A 20,423-nucleotide genomic window follows, 5' to 3' on the forward strand; every position below is an offset into this window, starting at 1 on the left:
ATGTTTAAATATGGGTACCGTATTTTTCGGAGTATAAGTCGCACTGGAGTATAAGTCGCACCTGCCGAAAATGCACAATAAAAAAGGAAAAAAACATATATAAGTCGCACTGGAAAAAAAACTGTGACTTATAGTCCAAAAAATACGGTATCTTTTTTTTGTAAATTGTGATAAGTTGTTTCACCTCACTTCCCGTTGTGTGTCCGTCTGTTTTAATTTGACACTGTCCAGTTTTATCGATAACTTGGTGCAAAAACAACACATCCTTTATGTTTAATGTGAACACTGTAGCTCAGTTGTTTACACACGTTTGAATTGGAGAATGACGTTAATGTCTGTTGTTTACATGTTAGCGCCAACCCAGGGGTGCCCATTACGTCGATTGCCAGCTACCAGTCGATAGCAAAGGGTGTGTCAGTTGATCGCCAGCCAGGCATAAAAAAAATAGCGATTATCAATCAACAAACGTGACTATGAAGTCAAGTTTGTCACTGACATCACATGGACAAATATAAGACCTTCTGGAGGAAAGTTCTGTGGTCAGATGAAACAAAAATGGAGCTGTTTGGCCACAATACCCAGCAATATGTTTGGAGGAGAAAAGGTGAGGCCTTTAATCCCAGGAACACCATTCCTACCGTCAAGCATGGTGGTGGTAGTATTATGCTCTGGGCCTGTTTTGCTGCCAATGGAACTGGTGCTTTACAGGGAGTAAATGGGACAATGAAAAAGGAGGATTACCTCCAAATTCTTCAGGACTAGCTAAAATCATCAGCCCGGAGGTTGGGTCTTGGGCGAAGTTGGGTGTTCCAACAGGACAATGACCCCAAACACGCCTCAAAAGTGGTAAAGGAATGGCTAAATCAGGCTAGAATGAAGGTTTTAGAATGGCCTTCCCAAAGTCCTGACTTAAACGTGTGGACAATGCTGAAGAAACAAGTCCATGTCAGAAAAGCAACTCATTTTGTGGTCAAAAATTCAAGCAGAAGCTTGTGGATGGCTACCAAAATCACCTTATTGCAGTGAAACTTGCCAAGGGACATGTAAGCAAATATTAACATTGCTGTATGTATACTTTTGACCCAGCACATTTGCTCACATTTTCAGTAGACCCATAATAAATTCAAAAAAAGAAGCAAACTTCATGAATGTGTTTTGTGACCAACAAGTATGTGCTCCAATCACTCTATCACAACAAAATAAGAGTTGTAGAAATTATTGAAAACTCAAGACAGCCATGACATTATGTTCTTTACAAGTGTATGTACACTTTTGACCACCACTGCATGTATACTGTATAAGTATGATCACCTCGATTTGGTCATTTGAAAAGTAACTGACCAGCTGAAGAAGTGTGGGCACCTCTGCACCAGCCAGTCCGTCCGTGTTAAAGTGCAGCTATGAATGACGGTTCTTTCATCATTTGAATTTAATACGGTAACGCTAACTGTCGGGAGTTTGAAAGCGGTTATCATGACTAACCGAACATCAAAAACACAAACTTTGATGTGAAAGAGCCGCGGCCTCGCCTCACATGGAGTCACATCACTTGATGAAGGACAAGAGAACAAACACGTGTAAGCTCTGGAAGCACACACACGGCGATATATCGACGCTGGAAAACTTACAGACTTAATTTTCGTTTATCGCCGGCTGACAATCATTGGTACTTTAACTTTTTAACTTTAATTGACTTATGGAATATCAACCCAGGCTTAGAAGTCACACTGTATCCACTGTTTAAAAAAGTAAACAGGCATCCAAACTGCATGCAAACTTTTGCCCACATGCTATATAATTTGACAAGTTGACATTGTTCAACACAAGATCCAACATTGCAACAATAGTCAGAAAAGTCATCATAAGTCCCCTTTTAAGGATGCACTGATGTCACTAAGTCATCATAAGTCCCCACTAATGTCACTAAGTCATCATAAGTCTCCTTTTAAGGACACACAGATGTCACTAAGTCATCATAAGTCCCCACTGATGTCATTAAGTCATCATAAGCCCCCACTGATGTCACTAAGTCATCATAAGTCACTAAGTCATCATAAGTCCCCACTGATGTCACTTAAGTCATCATAAGTCCCCTTTTAAGGATGCACTGATGTCACTAAGTCATCATAAGTCCCCTTTTAAGCACACACTGATGTCACTCAGTCATCATAAGTCCCCACCGATGTCACAAAGTCATCATAAGTCCCCTTTTAAGGATGCACTGATGTCACTAAGTCATCATAAGTCCCCACTGATGTCACTAAGTCATCATAAGTCCCCACCGATGTCACTAAGTCATCATAAGTCCCCTTTTAAGGACGCACTGATGTCACTAAGTCATCATAAGTCTCCACTGATGTTACTAAGTCATCATAAGTCCCCTTTTAAGGACGCACTGATGTCACTAAGTCATCATAAGTCCCCTTTTGAGGACGCACTGATGTCACTAAGTCATCATAAGTCCCCTTTTAAGGATGCACTGATGTCACTAAGTCATCATAAGTCTCCACTGATGTCACCAAGTCATCATAAGTCCTCTTTTAAGGACGCACTGATGTCACTAAGTCATCATAAGTCCCCTTTTAAGGATGCACTGATGTTACTAAGTCATCATAAGTCTCCACTGATGTCACTAAGTCATCATAAGTCCCCTTTTAAGGATGCACTGATGTCACTAAGTCATCATAAGTCTCCACTGATGTCACTAAGTCATCATAAGTCCTTTTTTAAGGATGCACTGATGTCACTAAGTCATCATAAGTCCTTTTTTAAAGATGCACTGATGTCACTAAGTCATCATAAGTCCTTTTTTAAGGATGCACTGATGTCACTAAGTCATCATAAGTCCTTTTTTAAAGATGCACTGATGTCACTAAGTCATCATAAGTCCTTTTTTAAGGATGCACTGATGTCACTAAGTCATCATAAGTCCTTTTTTAAGGATGCACTGATGTCACTAAGTCATCATAAGTCCCCACTGATGTCACTTAAGTCATCATAAGTCCCCTTTTAAGGATGCACTGATGTCACTAAGTCATCATAAGTCCCCTTTTAAGCACACACTGATGTCCCTCAGTCATCATAAGTCCCCACCGATGTCACAAAGTCATCATAAGTCCCCACTGATGTCACTAAGTCATCATAAGTCCCCTTTTAAGGATGCACTGATGTCACTACGTCATCATAAGTCCCCACTGATGTCACTAAGTCATCATAAGTCCCCACCGATGTCACTAAGTCATCATAAGTCCCCTTTTAAGGACGCACTGATGTCACTAAGTCATCATAAGTCCCCACTGATGTCACTAAGTCATCATAAGTCCCCTTTTAAGGATGCACTGATGTCACTAAGTCATCATAAGTCCCCTTTTAAGCACACACTGATGTCCCTCAGTCATCATAAGTCCCCACCGATGTCACAAAGTCATCATAAGTCCCCACTGATGTCACTAAGTCATCATAAGTCCCCTTTTAAGGATGCACTGATGTCACTAAGTCATCATAAGTCCCCACTGATGTCACTAAGTCATCATAAGTCCCCACCGATGTCACTAAGTCATCATAAGTCCCCTTTTAAGGACGCACTGATGTCACTAAGTCATCATAAGTCCCCACTGATTTCATTAAGTCATCATAAGCCCCCACTGATGTCACTAAGTCATCATAAGTCCCCACTGATGTCACTAAGTCATCATAAGTCCTTTTTTAAGGATGCACTGATGTCACTAAGTCATCATAAGTCCTTTTTTAAAGATGCACTGATGTCACTAAGTAATCATAAGTCCTTTTTTAAGGATGCACTGATGTCACTAAGTCATCATAAGTCCTTTTTTAAGGATGCACTGATGTCACTAAGTCATCATAAGTCCCCACTGATGTCACTTAAGTCATCATAAGTCCCCTTTTAAGGATGCACTGATGTCACTAAGTCATCATAAGTCCCCTTTTAAGCACACACTGATGTCCCTCAGTCATCATAAGTCCCCACCGATGTCACAAAGTCATCATAAGTCCCCACTGATGTCACTAAGTCATCATAAGTCCCCTTTTAAGGATGCACTGATGTCACTAAGTCATCATAAGTCCCCACTGATGTCACTAAGTCATCATAAGTCCCCACCGATGTCACTAAGTCATCATAAGTCCCCTTTTAAGGATGCACTGATGTCACTAAGTCATCATAAGTCCCCACTGATGTCACTAAGTCATCATAAGTCCCCTTTTAAGGATGCACTGATGTCACTAAGTCATCATAAGTCCCCTTTTAAGCACACACTGATGTCCCTCAGTCATCATAAGTCCCCACTGATGTCACTAAGTCATCATAAGTCCCCTTTTAAGGATGCACTGATGTCACTAAGTCATCATAAGTCCCTACTGATGTCACTAAGTCATCATAAGTCCCCACCGATGTCACTAAGTCATCATAAGTCCCCTTTTAAGGATGCACTGATGTCACTAAGTCATCATAAGTCCCCACTGATGTCACTAAGTCATCATAAGTCCCCTTTTAAGGACGCACTGATGCCACTATGTCATCATAAGTCCCCTTTTAAGGACGCACTGATGTCACTAAGTCATCATAAGTGCCCACTGATGTCAATAAGTCATCATAAGTCCCCTTTTAAGGACGCACTGATGTCACCAAGTCATAAGTCCCCTTTTAAGGACGCACTGATGTCACTAAGTCATCATAAGTCCCCTTTTAAGGACGCACTGATGTCACTAAGTCATCATAAGTCCCCTTTTAAGGATGCACTGATGTCACTAAGTCATAAGTCCCCACTGATGTCACTAAGTCATCATAAGTCCCCACTGATGTCACTAAGTCATCATAAATCCACTTTTAAGGACGCACTGATGTCACTAAGCAATGTATGAATGTCCTCTTATGTGCAGTCCATCCCCTGAATCCTTCTTTGTCCATTTTAAAAGGTTATTGATTTCTGTAAGACAAACGACACATCCGTGTGTGTGAATCCATAACACCCACCTATGGTGTCATGAGAGCCGATATTAGTATGCTGCTCCTTTTTCTTATGTCCCAGAATGGCAGCAGGTTTGTAAGGTCCACAGGATTTGGATGGGTCTGGGAATACATTCTGGGGGGGAAAAACAGGATGTAATAATGCAACTGTCCTGTAAGACAAGCACAACAATTATAAAATCATGTTTCCAGTTCGATGACAGCATTTGTCAATTAATAACAATAGTGTTCCCTCCCACCTCCGCCTGTGTTGCTGCACGGTAATTCATATATTTTTTTTCCAAGGTGAAAAAAAAAAAGAAGCATTGTGTGTAAAGTAAACCACAGGGAGAGCATATTGATTACTCAGCAATATGTATGTATGTATGCTGACTACTTTGTATTCCCATCTGCTCTGTGACGGAACATTTGTCAGTATTTGCAGTTTCTCTCTGTGTAAATGTATACAGCTTGGCCAAACTATTTGTCATTGCACATATATTTTTGGCCAAGAACTCATTGTAATGGTTCCTCTTTGGCAAGGGGGTCCAAACTTTTCCCAAGGTGGAACTCATGCAGGAGAATTCAAGCATACAGGAGACCACTGTGAAAGATGCTCTATTATTCCACCCAATGTAGAAGGAGTGCACAAAACATAGATTCACATCCAAAATTGCGATTCTTATTCATCCCAAATTTAAATTGATTCATTTTTTTGGTTTTAATATACTGTATATATGTAAGTATCAATAGTCAAAAAGACCTTTTTCCGGACATCTCTATGCAACAGACTATAAAAGGTTTCAATTACTTCAAATATTCCACCTTTTTGAGGAAAATATTGCATATTTGTGTTTTTGACACAAAAAAAACAAAGTTTTATTTGACTAAAAGGACTGTACAGAAAACAAACAAAAAAAAATATAAAAAATCAAAGGATAGATCTGAAGTTGATTTCGAAATTTAAAAAAATATATATACTTGACTTATTTTTACCACTAAACACTTTTAGAGCGCTGATAATTTTAGTACGATTTTTTTTTTCCACAAATTGTTCCAAAAATCAATGTTTTTATGAATGATTAACCTATTGAAGGCTCCACTTACTTTACTTACTTTCCACTTTTAAATATTTATGGAGGAAAATGTTGAATATATAAAACGTTTCAATTACTTCAAATATTCCACCTTTAAATATTTTGAAGAAAATATTGCATGTTTATGTTTTTGACACAAAAAACTAAGTTTTATTTGACTAAAAGGACTGTACAAAAACAAACAAACAAAAAAATCAAAGGATAGATCTGAAGTTGATTTAGAAATTTAAAAAAATATATATGCTTGACTTATTTTTACCACTTCACACTTTGAGCGCTGATCATTTTAGTAAGATTTTTCATTTTATTTTTTCACAGATTGTTCCAAAAATCTAACTCAATGTTTTTATGAATGATTAACCTATTGAAGGCTCCACTTACTTTACTTACTTTCCACTTTTAAATATTTATGGAGGAAAATGTTGCATATATAAAACGTGTCAATTACTTCAAATATTCCACCTTTAAATATTTTGAAGAAAATATTGCATATTTGTGTTTTTGACACAAAAAAAAAGTTTTGACTAAAAGGACTGTACAGAAAACAAACAAAAAAATATCAAAAATCAAAGGATAGATCTGAAGTTGATTTCGAAATTTAAAAAAAATATATACTTGACTTATTTTTACCACTAAACACTTTTAGAGCGCTGATAATTTTAATACGATTTTTTTTTTCCACAAATTGTTCCAAAAATCAATGTTTTTATGAATGATTAACCTATTGAAGGCTCCACTTACTTTACTTACTTTCCACTTTTAAATATTTATGGAGGAAAATGTTGAATATATAAAACGTTTCAATTACTTCAAATATTCCACCTTTAAATATTTTGAGGAAAATATTGCATATTTGTGTTTTTGACACAAAAAAAAAACGTTTTATTTGACTAAAAGGACTGTACAGAAAACAAAAAAAATATAAAAAATCAAAGGATAGATCTGAAGTTGATTTCGAAATTTAAAAAAATATATATACTTGACTTATTTTTACCACTAAACACTTTTAGAGCGCTGATAATTTTAGTACGATTTTTTTTTCCACAAATTGTTCCAAAAATCAATGTTTTTATGAATGATTAACCTATTGAAGGCTCCACTTACTTTACTTACTTTCCACTTTTAAATATTTATGGAGGAAAATGTTGCGTATATAAAACGTTTCAATTACTTCAAATATTCCACCTTTAAATATTTTGAGGAAAATATTGCATATTTATGTTTTTGACACAAAAAACTAAGTTTTATTTGACTAAAAGGACTGTACAGAAAACAAAACAAAAAATATCAAAAATCAAAGGATAGATCTGAAGTTGATTTTGAAATTTAAAAAAAATATATACTTGACTTATTTTTACCACTAGACACTTTTAGAGCGCTGATAATTTTAGTACGATTTTTTTTTTCCACAAATTGTTCCAAAAACCAATGTTTTTATGAATGATTAACCTATTGAAGGCTCCACTTACTTTACTTACTTTCCACTTTTAAATAATTATGGAGGAAAATGTTGCGTATATAAAACGTTTCAATTACTTCAAATATTCCACCTTTAAATATTTTGAAGAAAATATTGCATATTTATGTTTTTGACACAAAAAACTAAGTTTTTTTTTACTAAAAGGACTGTACAGAAACAAACAAAAAAATCAAATGATAGATCTGAAGTTGATTTAGAAATTAAAAAAATATATATGCTTGACTTATTTTTACCACTTCACACTTTGAGCGCTGATCATTTTAGTAAGATTTTTCATTTTATTTTTTCACAAATTGTTCCAAACATCTAACTCAATGTTTTTATGAATGATTAACCTATTGAAGGCTCCACTTACTTTACTTACTTTCCACTTTTAAATATTTATGGAGGAAAATGTTGCGTATATAAAACGTTTCAATTACTTCAAATATTCCACCTTTAAATATTTTGAAGAAAATATTGCATATTTGTGTTTTTGACACAAAAAAAAAGTTTTGACTAAAAGGACTGTACAAAAAACTAACAAAACAAATACAAAAAATCAAAGGATAGATCTGAAGTTGATTTCGAAATTTAAAAAAAATATATACTTGACTTATTTTTACCACTAGACACTTTTAGAGCGCTGATAATTTTAGTACGATTTTTTTTTCCCACAAATTGTTCCAAAAATCAATGTTTTTATGAATGATTAACCTATTGAAGGCTCCACTTACTTTACTTACTTTCCACTTTTAAATATTTTTGGAGGAAAATGTTGCATATATAAAATGTTTCAATTACTTCAAATATTCCACCTTTAAATATTTTGAGGAAAATATTGCATATTTGTGTTTTTGACTTAAAAAACAAAGTTTTATTTGACTAAAAGGACTGTACAGAAAACAAACAAAAAAAATATAAAAAATCAAAGGATAGATCTGAAGTTGATTTCGAAATTTTAAAAAAAATATATACTTGACTTATTTTTACCACTAAACACTTTTAGAGCGCTGATAATTTTAGTACGATTTTTTTTTTCCACAAATTGTTCAAAAAATCAATGTTTTTATGAATGATTAACCTATTGAAGGCTCCACTTACTTTACTTACTTTCCACTTTTAAATATTTATGGCGGAAAATGTTGAATATATAAAACGTTTCAATTACTTCAAATATTCCACCTTTAAATATTTTGAAGAAAATATTGCATATTTATGTTTTTGACACAAAAAACTAAGTTGTATTTGACAAAAAGGACTGTACAGAAAACAAACAAAAAAAAAATCAAAAATCAAAGGATAGATCTGAAGTTGATTTCGAAATTAAAAAATATATATATACTTGACTTATTTTTACCACTAAACACTTTTAGAGCGCTGATAATTTTAGTAAGATTTTTTTTTCCACAAATTGTTCCAAAAATCTAACTCAATGTTTTTATGATTAACCTATTGAAGGCTCCACTTACTTTACTTACTTTCCACTTTTAAATATTTATGGAGGAAAATGTTGAATATATAAAACGTTTCAATTACTTCAAATATTCCACCTTTAAATATTTTGAAGAAAATATTGCATATTTATGTTTTTGACACAAAAAACTAAGTTTTATTTGACTAAAAGGACTGTACAAAAACAAACAAAAAAAATCAAAGGATAGATCTGAAGTTGATTTAGAAATTTAAAAAAATATAGATACTTGACTTATTTTTACCACTTCACACTTTGAGCACTGATAATTTTAGTAAGATTTTTCATTTTATTTTTTCACAAATTGTTCAAAAAATCTAACTCAATGTTTTTATGAACTATTAACCTATTGAAGGCTCTACTTACTTTACACTTTTAAATATTTATGGAGGAAAATTTTTCATATTTTGTGTGTTTTCCATTAAAAAAAAAAGTTTTTATGACAAAAAGGGCATACAACTAAACAAAATAACAAGAAAACATAATGAAAAGCTATAATTAACAAAAAGATCTGAAGTTCCATCCATCCATTTTCAACCGTTTGTCCCTTTTGGGGTCGCGGGGGGTGCTGGAGCATATCTCAGCTGTATTCGGGCGGAAGGCGGTGTACACCATGGACAAATCGCCACCTCATCGCAGGGCCAACACAGATAGTTGATTTAGAAAATTTTAAAACATATATGCTTGACTTATTTTTAACACTTTTGTAGTGCTGATCATTTTAGTAAGATTTTTTTTTTGTTAGTTTTTTTTCCCCCCACAAATTGTTAAAAAAAAATAATGAATCAAACTCAATGTTGTTATGAATGATTAACCTATTGAAGGCTCCACTTACTTTACATCAAATATTACACTTTTAAATATTTTTTGGAGGAAAATGTTGCATATTTTGTGTGTTTTCCATAATAAAAAAGTATGATAAAAAGGGCATAAAACTAAACAAAAAAACATGAAAATATAATAAAAAAGTATAATTAACGGAAAAACCTGAAGTTGATGTAGATGTGTGAGTAAAAATAAAAATATGACTTTTTTAAAACACTTATGTTTGGGGGGATCCTTGAGAATTTTAGTGAGATTTTTTTTCAAACTGTAATTTGTTAAAAAAAAAAAAAAAAATCAATCAAAATCAATGTTATGAATTATTGACCTATAAAAGGCTCCAATTACTTTAAATATTTGGTATTGGAATAGTATTATTATGATATTATTGTGTATTATTTTGTTGGACTGATTTGATAAAAAATAAATAAATAAATAAATAAATATATATATATATATATATATATATATATATATATATATATATATATATATATAAAAATAACTGTAAGAATCAATTGTCAAAAATACCCTTTTAGGACATCTCCATGCAACCAACTATAAAAGGTCCAATTACTTCAAATATTCCACCTTTAAATATTTTGAGGAAAATATTGCATATTTTGTGTTTTTGACACACAAAAAAGTATTTTTATTTGACTAAAACGACCATAGAGAAAACAAACCAAAAAAAAAATCAAAGAATAGATCTGAAGTTGATTTAGACATTTTTTGAAAAAATATGTTTGACTTATTTTTAACACTTTTGGAGGGCTGATAATTTTAGTAAGATTTTTTGTTGTTTGTTTTTTTCCATAAATTCCACAAATTGTTAAAAAAAAAAATGAATCAATAACTAACCCATTGAAGGCTCCACTTACTTTACATCAAATATTACACTTTTAAATATTTATGAAGAAACATTTTGCATCTTTTGTGTTTTCCCTTTTAAAAAAAAAAAGTGTTTTATGACAAAAAGGGCATAAAACTAAACAAAATAACATGCAAATATAATGGAAAGCTATAATTAACAGAAATATCTTAAGTTGATTTAGATGATGAAAAAATATAAATATGACTTCTTTTTTTTTTTTTAACACTTTTTTGTTTAGGGCCCTTTTGGATCCCTGAGAATTTTAGTGAGATGCAGCCGCACACACACTTTATATCGGCACTTAAACATGCAAAAGGGTTTCCTTGGCTCATTAGTGCGTGCTGATTTTATAAATAATGTAGACTTCATTGCACATGTAATACATCACCATGTTGCTGATGTTATAAATCTACGAGTGTTGGTTTCAGCAGCATGCACGCTTTAAACACTAAAATAAGACGCTTAATGTTCCCAGGGCTTGGTGTAGGAGCAGGCTGGTTTTAAACATGATGTACATGTCGTTGTAAGTCTAGTTCAGAGATGTCAAAGTGGTTTTCATTGAGGGCCACATGGCAGTTGTGGCTGCCATCAGAGGGCCGCTTGTAACAGTGAATAATGGATGACTTTGCATCTGAATTTAATTCTTAATTATATACATTATTTTAAGTAGACTGACGATTTTGTAAAAACTTTACATTTACAAAATGTAACTGTAAAATATAGTGCTTTTCTTTATTTTTTTTTTACAACATTTTACGATAAATGTAAAAACATTACCACTGTTTTTTGGGGGTTTTTTACAGAAAAAGCTGGTAGCTTAGTTGCCAGAATTTTTGTGTTAAATTGACATTGTTTTTTACAACATTATATTGTTCGTGGAAAAACTGTACAAGTTATTTTTTTATTCTGCCAATTTAGCTGCCAGTTTTTCTACCGTAAAAACAAATGTACCGCCTTTCCATGTACAGTAATTCAGCGCTAAAAACAACAGGCGTAGATTTTACAGTCAAAAACTGGCAGCTCATTCAACACAATTTTAACGCAAAAAACAGTAGTACCGTATTTTTCGGAATATAAGTCGCAGTTTTTTTCATAGTTTGGCCGGGCTCCAGTGCGACTATAATATGTTTTTTTCCTTCTTTATTATGCATTTTCGGCAGGTGCGACTTATACTCAGGTGCGACTTATACTCCGAAAAATACGGTAGTTTTTTTACAATTTACAGTGATATGCTGTAAAGAACAACGTAAAATGTATTGGCATTTTTATTAATTTGATGGGTAGTTTGCTGTAAAGCAGGGGTGTCAAACTCATTTTTATCTCAGGGGCCGCGTGGAAAAAAAGATTTGTGCACACGCGGGCCGGACTATTAAAATCATGGCATTAAAACTAAAAAATAAAGACAACTTCAGATTGTTTTCTTTATCTTACTTTAGCCAAAAATAGAACAAACACATTCTGAAAATATTACAATAAAAATATGGCAAAAAAATGCCAGCAGTGGTAAAGTTTAGATCCATGAAGGAAAGAAAAAAGTGAATGAATGTGTATAACTGAATATATTTACATATACATTAAAATTAGTTTTGTTTTTTTTTAATATTAATTAAATAACGTTTATGAAAACCTTTTTCCAAAACACAATATAGAATGTGAGATATAACAGGATAATGCATACATTTATCATTTGTTTTCAAAACGCTTACAAAAAAGTGGGACCCCAAAAATGTACGGTGGGACCCCATTTTTATGACTTGATGGGGACCCCTTTTTGAAAATTCCTAGTGCCAACACTGATGGGAGTATTGGTGCGTGCAAAACAGCAGCAGGCGGCTGTGGCCTGCGGGCCGCTTCTAATACTAATCATAGATCATTCATTCCTTCACTTTGACAACCCTGCTGTAAAGTTAAGTATTTTTATTGAGACAAAAGCATGTTTGGAAAGTATGATAATATACTGTAATATTTGCTGCAATATTGGATACTAGTAAAGTTTAAAAAGTTTGCAATTTCAAGCAATACATATATTTTACATTTAGCGATAAAATATTAAGTACTTTATTGTCACATTTCCAGGTGTTTGCGGGCCAGATCTGGCCCCCCGGGCCTTGAGTTTGACACCTGTGGTCTAGTATCTCAAAAATAAACATGATAATAACAAGGGTGAAATGTCACCATGTCAGCTTTTTTCAGGAGTAGTTGTGAAAGTACACTTGTGTGGATGGAGATCGTTTTAATCTTGGATTTGCTATTTTGAAACTTTTCATGTTGGTGTGGACATGGCCTCAGACGCCATCGGTCCTCCTTTCTTCTTCTTCTACGACTTCTTCTACGACACAGGTGTCAAACCCAAGGCCCGGGGGCCAGATCTGGCCCGTCACATCATTTTATCTGGCCCACAAACATCTGGAAATGATATGTGACAATAAAGTACTTCATATTCTCTCACTAAATGTCATTGATTTTTTTCATTTTGACAAAGAAAATATATGTACTGCTTGAAATTGCATACATTTTAAACGTTACTAGTGTCCAATATTGCAGCAAATATTACAGTATATTATCATACTTTCCAAACATGCTTTTGTCTAAATAAAAAATACTTAACTTTACAGCAAACTACCCATCAAATTAATAACAATGCCAATACATTTTACCTTGTTCTTTACAGCATATTACTGTTAATAAAAAAATAAATAAAAAAACTACTACTGTTTTGACTGTAAAATCTTGTTTTTAACGGTGTATTACTGTAAACGGAAAGATGGTACATTTGTTTTTACGGTAGAAAAACTGGCAGCTAAGTTGGCAAAATAAAAAAATAACTTGTACTGTTTTTCCATGAACGATATAATGTTGTGAAAAAAGAAAAAATGTAAATTTAACACAAAAATTCTGGCAACAAAGTGCCAGATTTTTCTGTAACCTGTTTAAAAAAAAAAAAAAAAAAAATATTTTACAGTAAAATTTTGTAAATGTAAAGTTTTTTTTTACTGTAAAATGGACAATCTACTTAAAAAAAAAAAAAAAAAAATATATATATATATATATATATATATATATATATATATATATATATATATACATATATATATATATATATATATATATATATATATATATATATATATATACACCGCATTTTTCGGAGTATAAGTCGCTCCGGAGTATAAGTCGCACCGGCCGAAAATGCATAATAAAGAAGGAAAAAAACATATAAGTCGCACTGGAGTATAAGTCGCATTTTTGGGGGAAATGTATTTGATAAAAGCCAACACCAAGAATAGACATTTGAAAGGCAATTTAAAATAAATAAAGGATAATGAACAACAGGCTGAATAAGTGTACGTTATATGAGGCATAAATAACCAACTGGTATGTTAACATAACATATTATGGTAAGAGTCATTCAAATAACTATAACATAGAGAACATGCTATATGTTTACCAAACAATCTGTCACTCCTAATCGCTAAATCCCATGAAATCTTATACGTCTAGTCTCTTACGTGAATGAGATGAATAATATTATTTGATATTTTACGGTAATGTGTTAATAATTTCACACATAAGTCGCTCCTGAGTATAAGTCCCACCCCCGGTCAAACTATGAAAAAAACTGCGACTTATAGTTTGAAAAATACGGTACTGTTTTTTGCGTTAAAATTCTGTTGACTGAGCTGCCATATTTTGACTGTAAAATCTTGTTTTTAACGGTGTATTACTGTAAACGGAAAGATGGTACATTTGTTTTTACGGTAGAAAAACTGGCAGCTAAGTTGGCAAAATAAAAAAATAACTTGTACTGTTTTTCCATGAACGATATAATGTTGTAAAAAAAGAAAAAATGTAAATTTAACACAAAAATTCTGGCAACAAAGTGCCAGATTTTTCTGTAACCTGTTTTAAAAAAATAAATAAAAATAAATAAATATATATATATATTTTACAGTAAAATTTTGTAAATGTAAAGTTTTTTTTTACTGTAAAATGGACAATCTACTTAAAAAAAAAAAAAAAAATATATATATATATATATATATATATACCGCATTTTTCGGAGTATAAGTCGCTCCGGAGTATAAGTCGCACCGGCCGAAAATGCATAATAAAGAAGGAAAAAAACATATATAAGTCACACTGGAGTATATGTCGCATTTTTGGGGGAAATGTATTTGATAAAAGCCAACACCAAGAATAGACATTTGAAAGGCAATTTAAAATAAATAAAGAATAGTTGACAACAGGCTGAATAAGTGTACGTTATATGAGGCATAAATAACCAACTGGTATGTTAACGTAACATATTATGCTAAGAGTCATTCAAATAACTATAACATATAGAACATGCTATATGTTTACCAAACAATCTGTCACTCCTAATCGCTAAATCCCATGAAATCTTATACGTCTAGTCTCTTACGTGAATGAGATAAATAATATGATTTGATATTTTACGGTAATGTTTTAATTATTTCACACATAAGTCGCTCCTGAGTATAAGTCGCACCCCCGGCCAAACTATGAAAAAAACTGCGACTTATAGTCCGAAAAATACGGTACTGTTTTTGCGTTAAAATTCTGTTGACTGAGCTACCATATTTTGACTGTAAAATCTTGCTTTTAACGGTGTATTACTGTAAACGGAATGACGGTACATTTGTTTTTAAGTAGAAAAATTGGCAGCTAAGTTGGCAGAATAAGAAAATAACTTGTACTGTTTTTCCATGAACGATATAATGTTGTAAAAAAAGAAAAAATTTAAATTTAACACAAAAATTCTGACAACTAAGTGCCAGATTAGGGATGTCGGATAATGGCTTTTTGCCGATAACCGATATTCCGATATTGTCCAACTCTTTAATTACCGATACAGATATCAACCGATATATACAGTCGTGGAATTAACACATTATTATGCCTAATTTGGACAACCAGGTATGGCGAAGATAAGATACTTTTAAAAAAAATTAATCAAATAAAATAAGATAAATAAATTAAAAACATTTTCTTGAATAAAAAAAGAAAGTAAAACAATATAAAAACAGTTACATAGAAACTAGTAATTAATGACAATTAGTAGAATTAACATTTTTCCAAGATCAAAAAAATTCCAGTATTTTCCAGAATTCCTGCTTTTCCAAAGCCCTATTTCCACCCTTTTTTCTGGAGACTACTCCTTCCACATTTTTCAACCCACTTCAACCGTTCCACCATCAAAACATTCCTCTTAATTAGGACAAAAAACTAAGTTGTTTTTTGAACTGGAAAAATTCCCGGTTTTCCAGGAATTCTGTAATACCATTTCTCAATTCAACATGTTACTACTTCAACATTACTCCACCATTTTTTTAAATTCCAACACCTACCATTTCAACTCATTCAATTATGCCATTCAAGTCTTTTACCATTTTCAAAAAAATTCCCGCTTTCCCCAAAATTTTCAATGGGACATTCTTCAAAGTTCCACAACTCCCACATTTTTTTCATCTGATTCAAACCATTCCAACTTCAAAATATTCAGCCTGGGATATGTGTGCTCTACTTCAACAATTCTAAAAAAGTTCCAGGATTTATCTTATTTTTTTCTTAATTTTCCCCATTCAAAATCAATTGTCCATTTTTCAAACTTTCCACCATTTCCACATTTTTCAACCTATTCAAACTATTCCACCTTCAACACATTCCACCATCAAACTATCATTTTTCCAAGATCAAAAAAATTCCAGGATTTTCCAGAATTCCTGGTTTTCCAAAGCCCTTTTTCCACCCTTTTTTCTGGCGACTACTCCTTCCACATTTTTCAACCCACTTCAACCGTTCCACCATCAAAACATTCCTCTTAATTAGGACAAAAAAACTAAGTTGTTTTTTGAACTGGAAAAATTCCCGGTTTTCCAGGAATTCCGTAATACCATTTCTCAATTCAACATGTTACTACTTCAACATTACTCCACCATTTTTTTTCAATTCCAACACCTACCATTTCAACTCATTCAATTATGCCATTCAAGTCTTTTACCATTTTCAAAAAAATTCCCGCTTTTCCCAAAATTTCCAATGGGACATTCTTCTAAGTTCCACAACTCCCACATTTTTCATCTGATTCAAACTGTTCCAACTTCAAAATATTCAGCCTGTTTGGGAGATGTGTGCTCTACTTCAACAATTCTAAAAAAGTTCCAGGATTTATCTTATTTTTTTCTTAATTTTCCCCATTCAAAATGAATTGTCCATTTTTCAAACTTTCAACCATTTCCACATTTTTCAACCTATTCAAACCATTCCACCTTCATCACATTCCACCATGCTGGAAATTCAAACTATAATTTTTCCAAGTCCAAAGAAATTCCAGGATTTTCCAGAGTTCCTGCTTTTCCAAAGCCCTATTTCCATCCTTTTTTCTGGAGACTACTCCTTCCACATTTTTCAACCCACTTCAACCGTTCCACCATCAAAACATTCCTCTTAATTAGGACAAAAAACTAAGTTGTTTTTTGAACTGGAAAAATTCCCGGTTTTCCAGGAATTCTGTAATACCATTTCTCAATTCAACATGTTACTACTTCAACATTACTCCACCATTTTTTAAAATTCCAACACCTACCATTTCAACTCATTCAATTATGCCATTCAAGTCTTTTACCATTTTCAAAAAAATTCCCGCTTTCCCCAAAATTTTCAATGGGACATTCTTCAAAGTTCCACAACTCCCACATTTTTCATCTGATTCAAACCATTCCAACTTCAAAATATTCAGCCTGGGAGATGTGTGCTCTACTTCAACAATTCTAAAAAAGTTCCAGGATTTATCTTATTTTTTTCTTAATTTTCCCCATTCAAAATCAATTGTCCATTTTTCAAACTTTCCACCATTTCCACATTTTTCAACCTATTCAAACTATTCCACCAACCTGGAAATTCAAACTATAATTTTTCCAAGTTCAAAAAAATTCCAGGATTTTCCAGAATTCCTGCTTTTCCAAAACCCCTTTTCCACCCTTCATTCTGGCGACTACTCCTTCCACATTTTTCAATCGTTCCACCCTCAAAACATTCCACATTAATCAGGACAAAAAACTAAGTTGTTTTTTGAACTGGAAAAATTCCCGGTTTCCCAAGAATTCCGTAATACCATTTCTCAATTCAACATGATACTACTTCAACATTTCTCCACCATTACCAACCATTTCAACTCATTCAATTATGCCATTCAAGTCTTTTACCATTTTCAAAAAAATTCCCGCTTAACCCAAAATTTCCAATGGGACATTCTTCAAAGTTTCACAACTCCCACAATTTTCATCTGATTCAAACCGTTCCAACTTCAAAATATTCAGCCTGTTTGGGAGATGTGTGCTGTACTTCAACAATTCTAAAAAAGTTCCAGGATTTATCTAATTTTTTTCTTAATTTTCCCCATTCAAAATCAATTGTCCATTTTTCAAACTTTCCACCATTTCCACATTTTTCAACCTATTCAAACTATTCCACCTTCAACACATTCCACCAACCTGGAAATTCAAACTATAATTTTTCCAAGTTCAAAAAAATTCCAGGATTTTCCAGAATTCCTGCTTTTCCAAAACCCCTTTTCCACCCTTCATTCTGGCAACTACTCCTTCCACATTTTTCAACTGTTCCACCCTCAAAACATTCCACATTAATCAGGACAAAAAACTAAGTTGTTTTTTGAACTGGAAAAATTCCCGGTTTCCCAAGAATTCCGTAATACCATTTCTCAATTCAACATGATACTACTTCAACATTTCTCCACCATTACCAACCATTTCAACTCATTCAATTATGCCATTCAAGTCTTTTACCATTTTCAAAAAAATTCCCGCTTAACCCAAAATTTCCAATGGGACATTCTTCAAAGTTCCACAACTCCCACAATTTTCATCTGATTCAAACCGTTCCAACTTCAAAATATTCAGCCTGCTTGGGAGATGTGTGCTGTACTTCAACAATTCTAAAAAAGTTCCAGGATTTATCTAATTTTTTTCTTAATTTTCCCCATTCAAAATGAATTGTCCATTTTTCAAACTTTCCACCATTTCCACATTTTTCAACCTATTCAAACTATTCCACCTTCAACACATTCCACCAACCTGGAAATTCAAACTATAATTTTTCCAAGTTCAAAAAAATTCCAGGATTTTCCAGAATTCCTGCTTTTCCAAAACCCCTTTTCCACCCTTCATTCTGGCGACTACTCCTTCCACATTTTTCAACCGTTCCACCCTCAAAACATTCCACATTAATCAGGACAAAAAACTAAGTTGTTTTTTGAACTGGAAAAATTCCCGGTTTCCCAAGAATTCCGTAATACCATTTCTCAATTAAACATGATACTTCTTCAACATTTCTCCACCATTACCAACCATTTCAACTCATTCAATTATGCCATTCAAGTCTTTTACCATTTTCAAAAAAATTCCCGCTTAACCCAAAATTTCCAATGGGACATTCTTCAAAGTTCCACAACTCCCACAATTTTCATCTGATTCAAACCGTTCCAACTTCAAAATATTCAGCCTGCTTGGGAGATGTGTGCTGTACTTCAACAATTCTAAAAAAGTTCCAGGATTTATCTAATTTTTTTCTTAATTTTCCCCATTCAAAATGAATTGTCCATTTTTCAAACTTTCCACCATTTCCACATTCTTCAACCTATTCAAACCATTCCACCTTCAACACATTCCACCATCCTGGAAATTCAAACTATCATTTTTCCAAAATCAAAAAAATTCCAGGATTTTCCAGAATTCCTGGTTTTCCAAAGCCCTATTTCCACCCTTTTTTCTGGCGACTACTCCTTCCACATTTTTCAACCCACTTCAACCGTTCCACCCTCAAAACATTCCACATTAATTAGGACAAAAAACAAAGTTACTTTTTGAACTGGAAAAATTCCCGGTTTTCCTGAAATTCCAGGAATTCCGTAATACCAATTCTCAATTCAAAATGTTACTACTTCAACATTTCTCCACCGATTTGAAACATTTCAACACCAACCATTTCAACTCATTCAAGTTTGTTGTATTCTGGTGGCCAACCTACCAGATACGTTGCATTCTTCAAGCTATATAACTGATTGGTCCCTTCATATTGTTTGTACATGTCGTTCCACCACTACCCTTCCGGAATGTAATAATCCACCATATTCTCAAGACTATGTTAGTACTTTGATCAATCAATCTCCCCACTTCCTTAGCTAGATTCACACCACTCCTTCCCAGCACTGTTGGGTGCTCATCTCACTGCATCAATCAGGGTTAAACAACAACAAGCCATCTGCAGCAAATTAACCACTGCACTAATTGTCCAATTATCGGAGGAAAGTCTGGATGTTCTCTTCAACTTCTCTCCGTGTGCTAGAAAGAGACGACGTGGAAGTTTGTGTTCATTAACTGCTGACCTTCAGCTCGAGCCAACTGTAAATATGATCAATAAAGATAGATGAGAGAAAAACACATTTCCAGCTATTAGTTAGAGCAGGGGTCGGCAACCCAAAATGTTGAAAGAGCCATATTGGACCAAAAATACAAAAAACGAATCTGTCTGGAGCCGCAAAAAATGAAAAGTCTTATATAAGTGTTATAATGAAGGCAACACTTAATGAAGTGTATATATTAGCTATATTAGCCTACTATCAAAATGACTTTAAAAGTCTTATATAATTGTTATAATGCAGGCAACACATGATGTAAGTGTCTATATTAGAC

General features: G+C 33.2%; 1 protein-coding gene across 2 annotated transcripts in view; it reads right to left on the reverse strand.

The window, feature by feature from the left end:
* The window catches only part of aga (aspartylglucosaminidase), a 67,809-nt gene that overhangs the window by 15,710 nt on the left and 31,676 nt on the right, over positions 1–20,423 (reverse strand). For both annotated transcript variants that reach the window (XM_061976592.1, XM_061976591.1), the window contains exon 5: positions 4,994–5,102. In XM_061976592.1, coding sequence (XP_061832576.1) covers positions 4,994–5,102 — 109 coding nt within the window. The remainder of the gene's footprint in view (positions 1–4,993; positions 5,103–20,423) is intronic.

Source organism: Nerophis lumbriciformis, linkage group LG16, assembly GCF_033978685.3.
Source record: "Nerophis lumbriciformis linkage group LG16, RoL_Nlum_v2.1, whole genome shotgun sequence".
Taxonomy (NCBI): Eukaryota; Metazoa; Chordata; class Actinopteri; order Syngnathiformes; family Syngnathidae; genus Nerophis; species Nerophis lumbriciformis.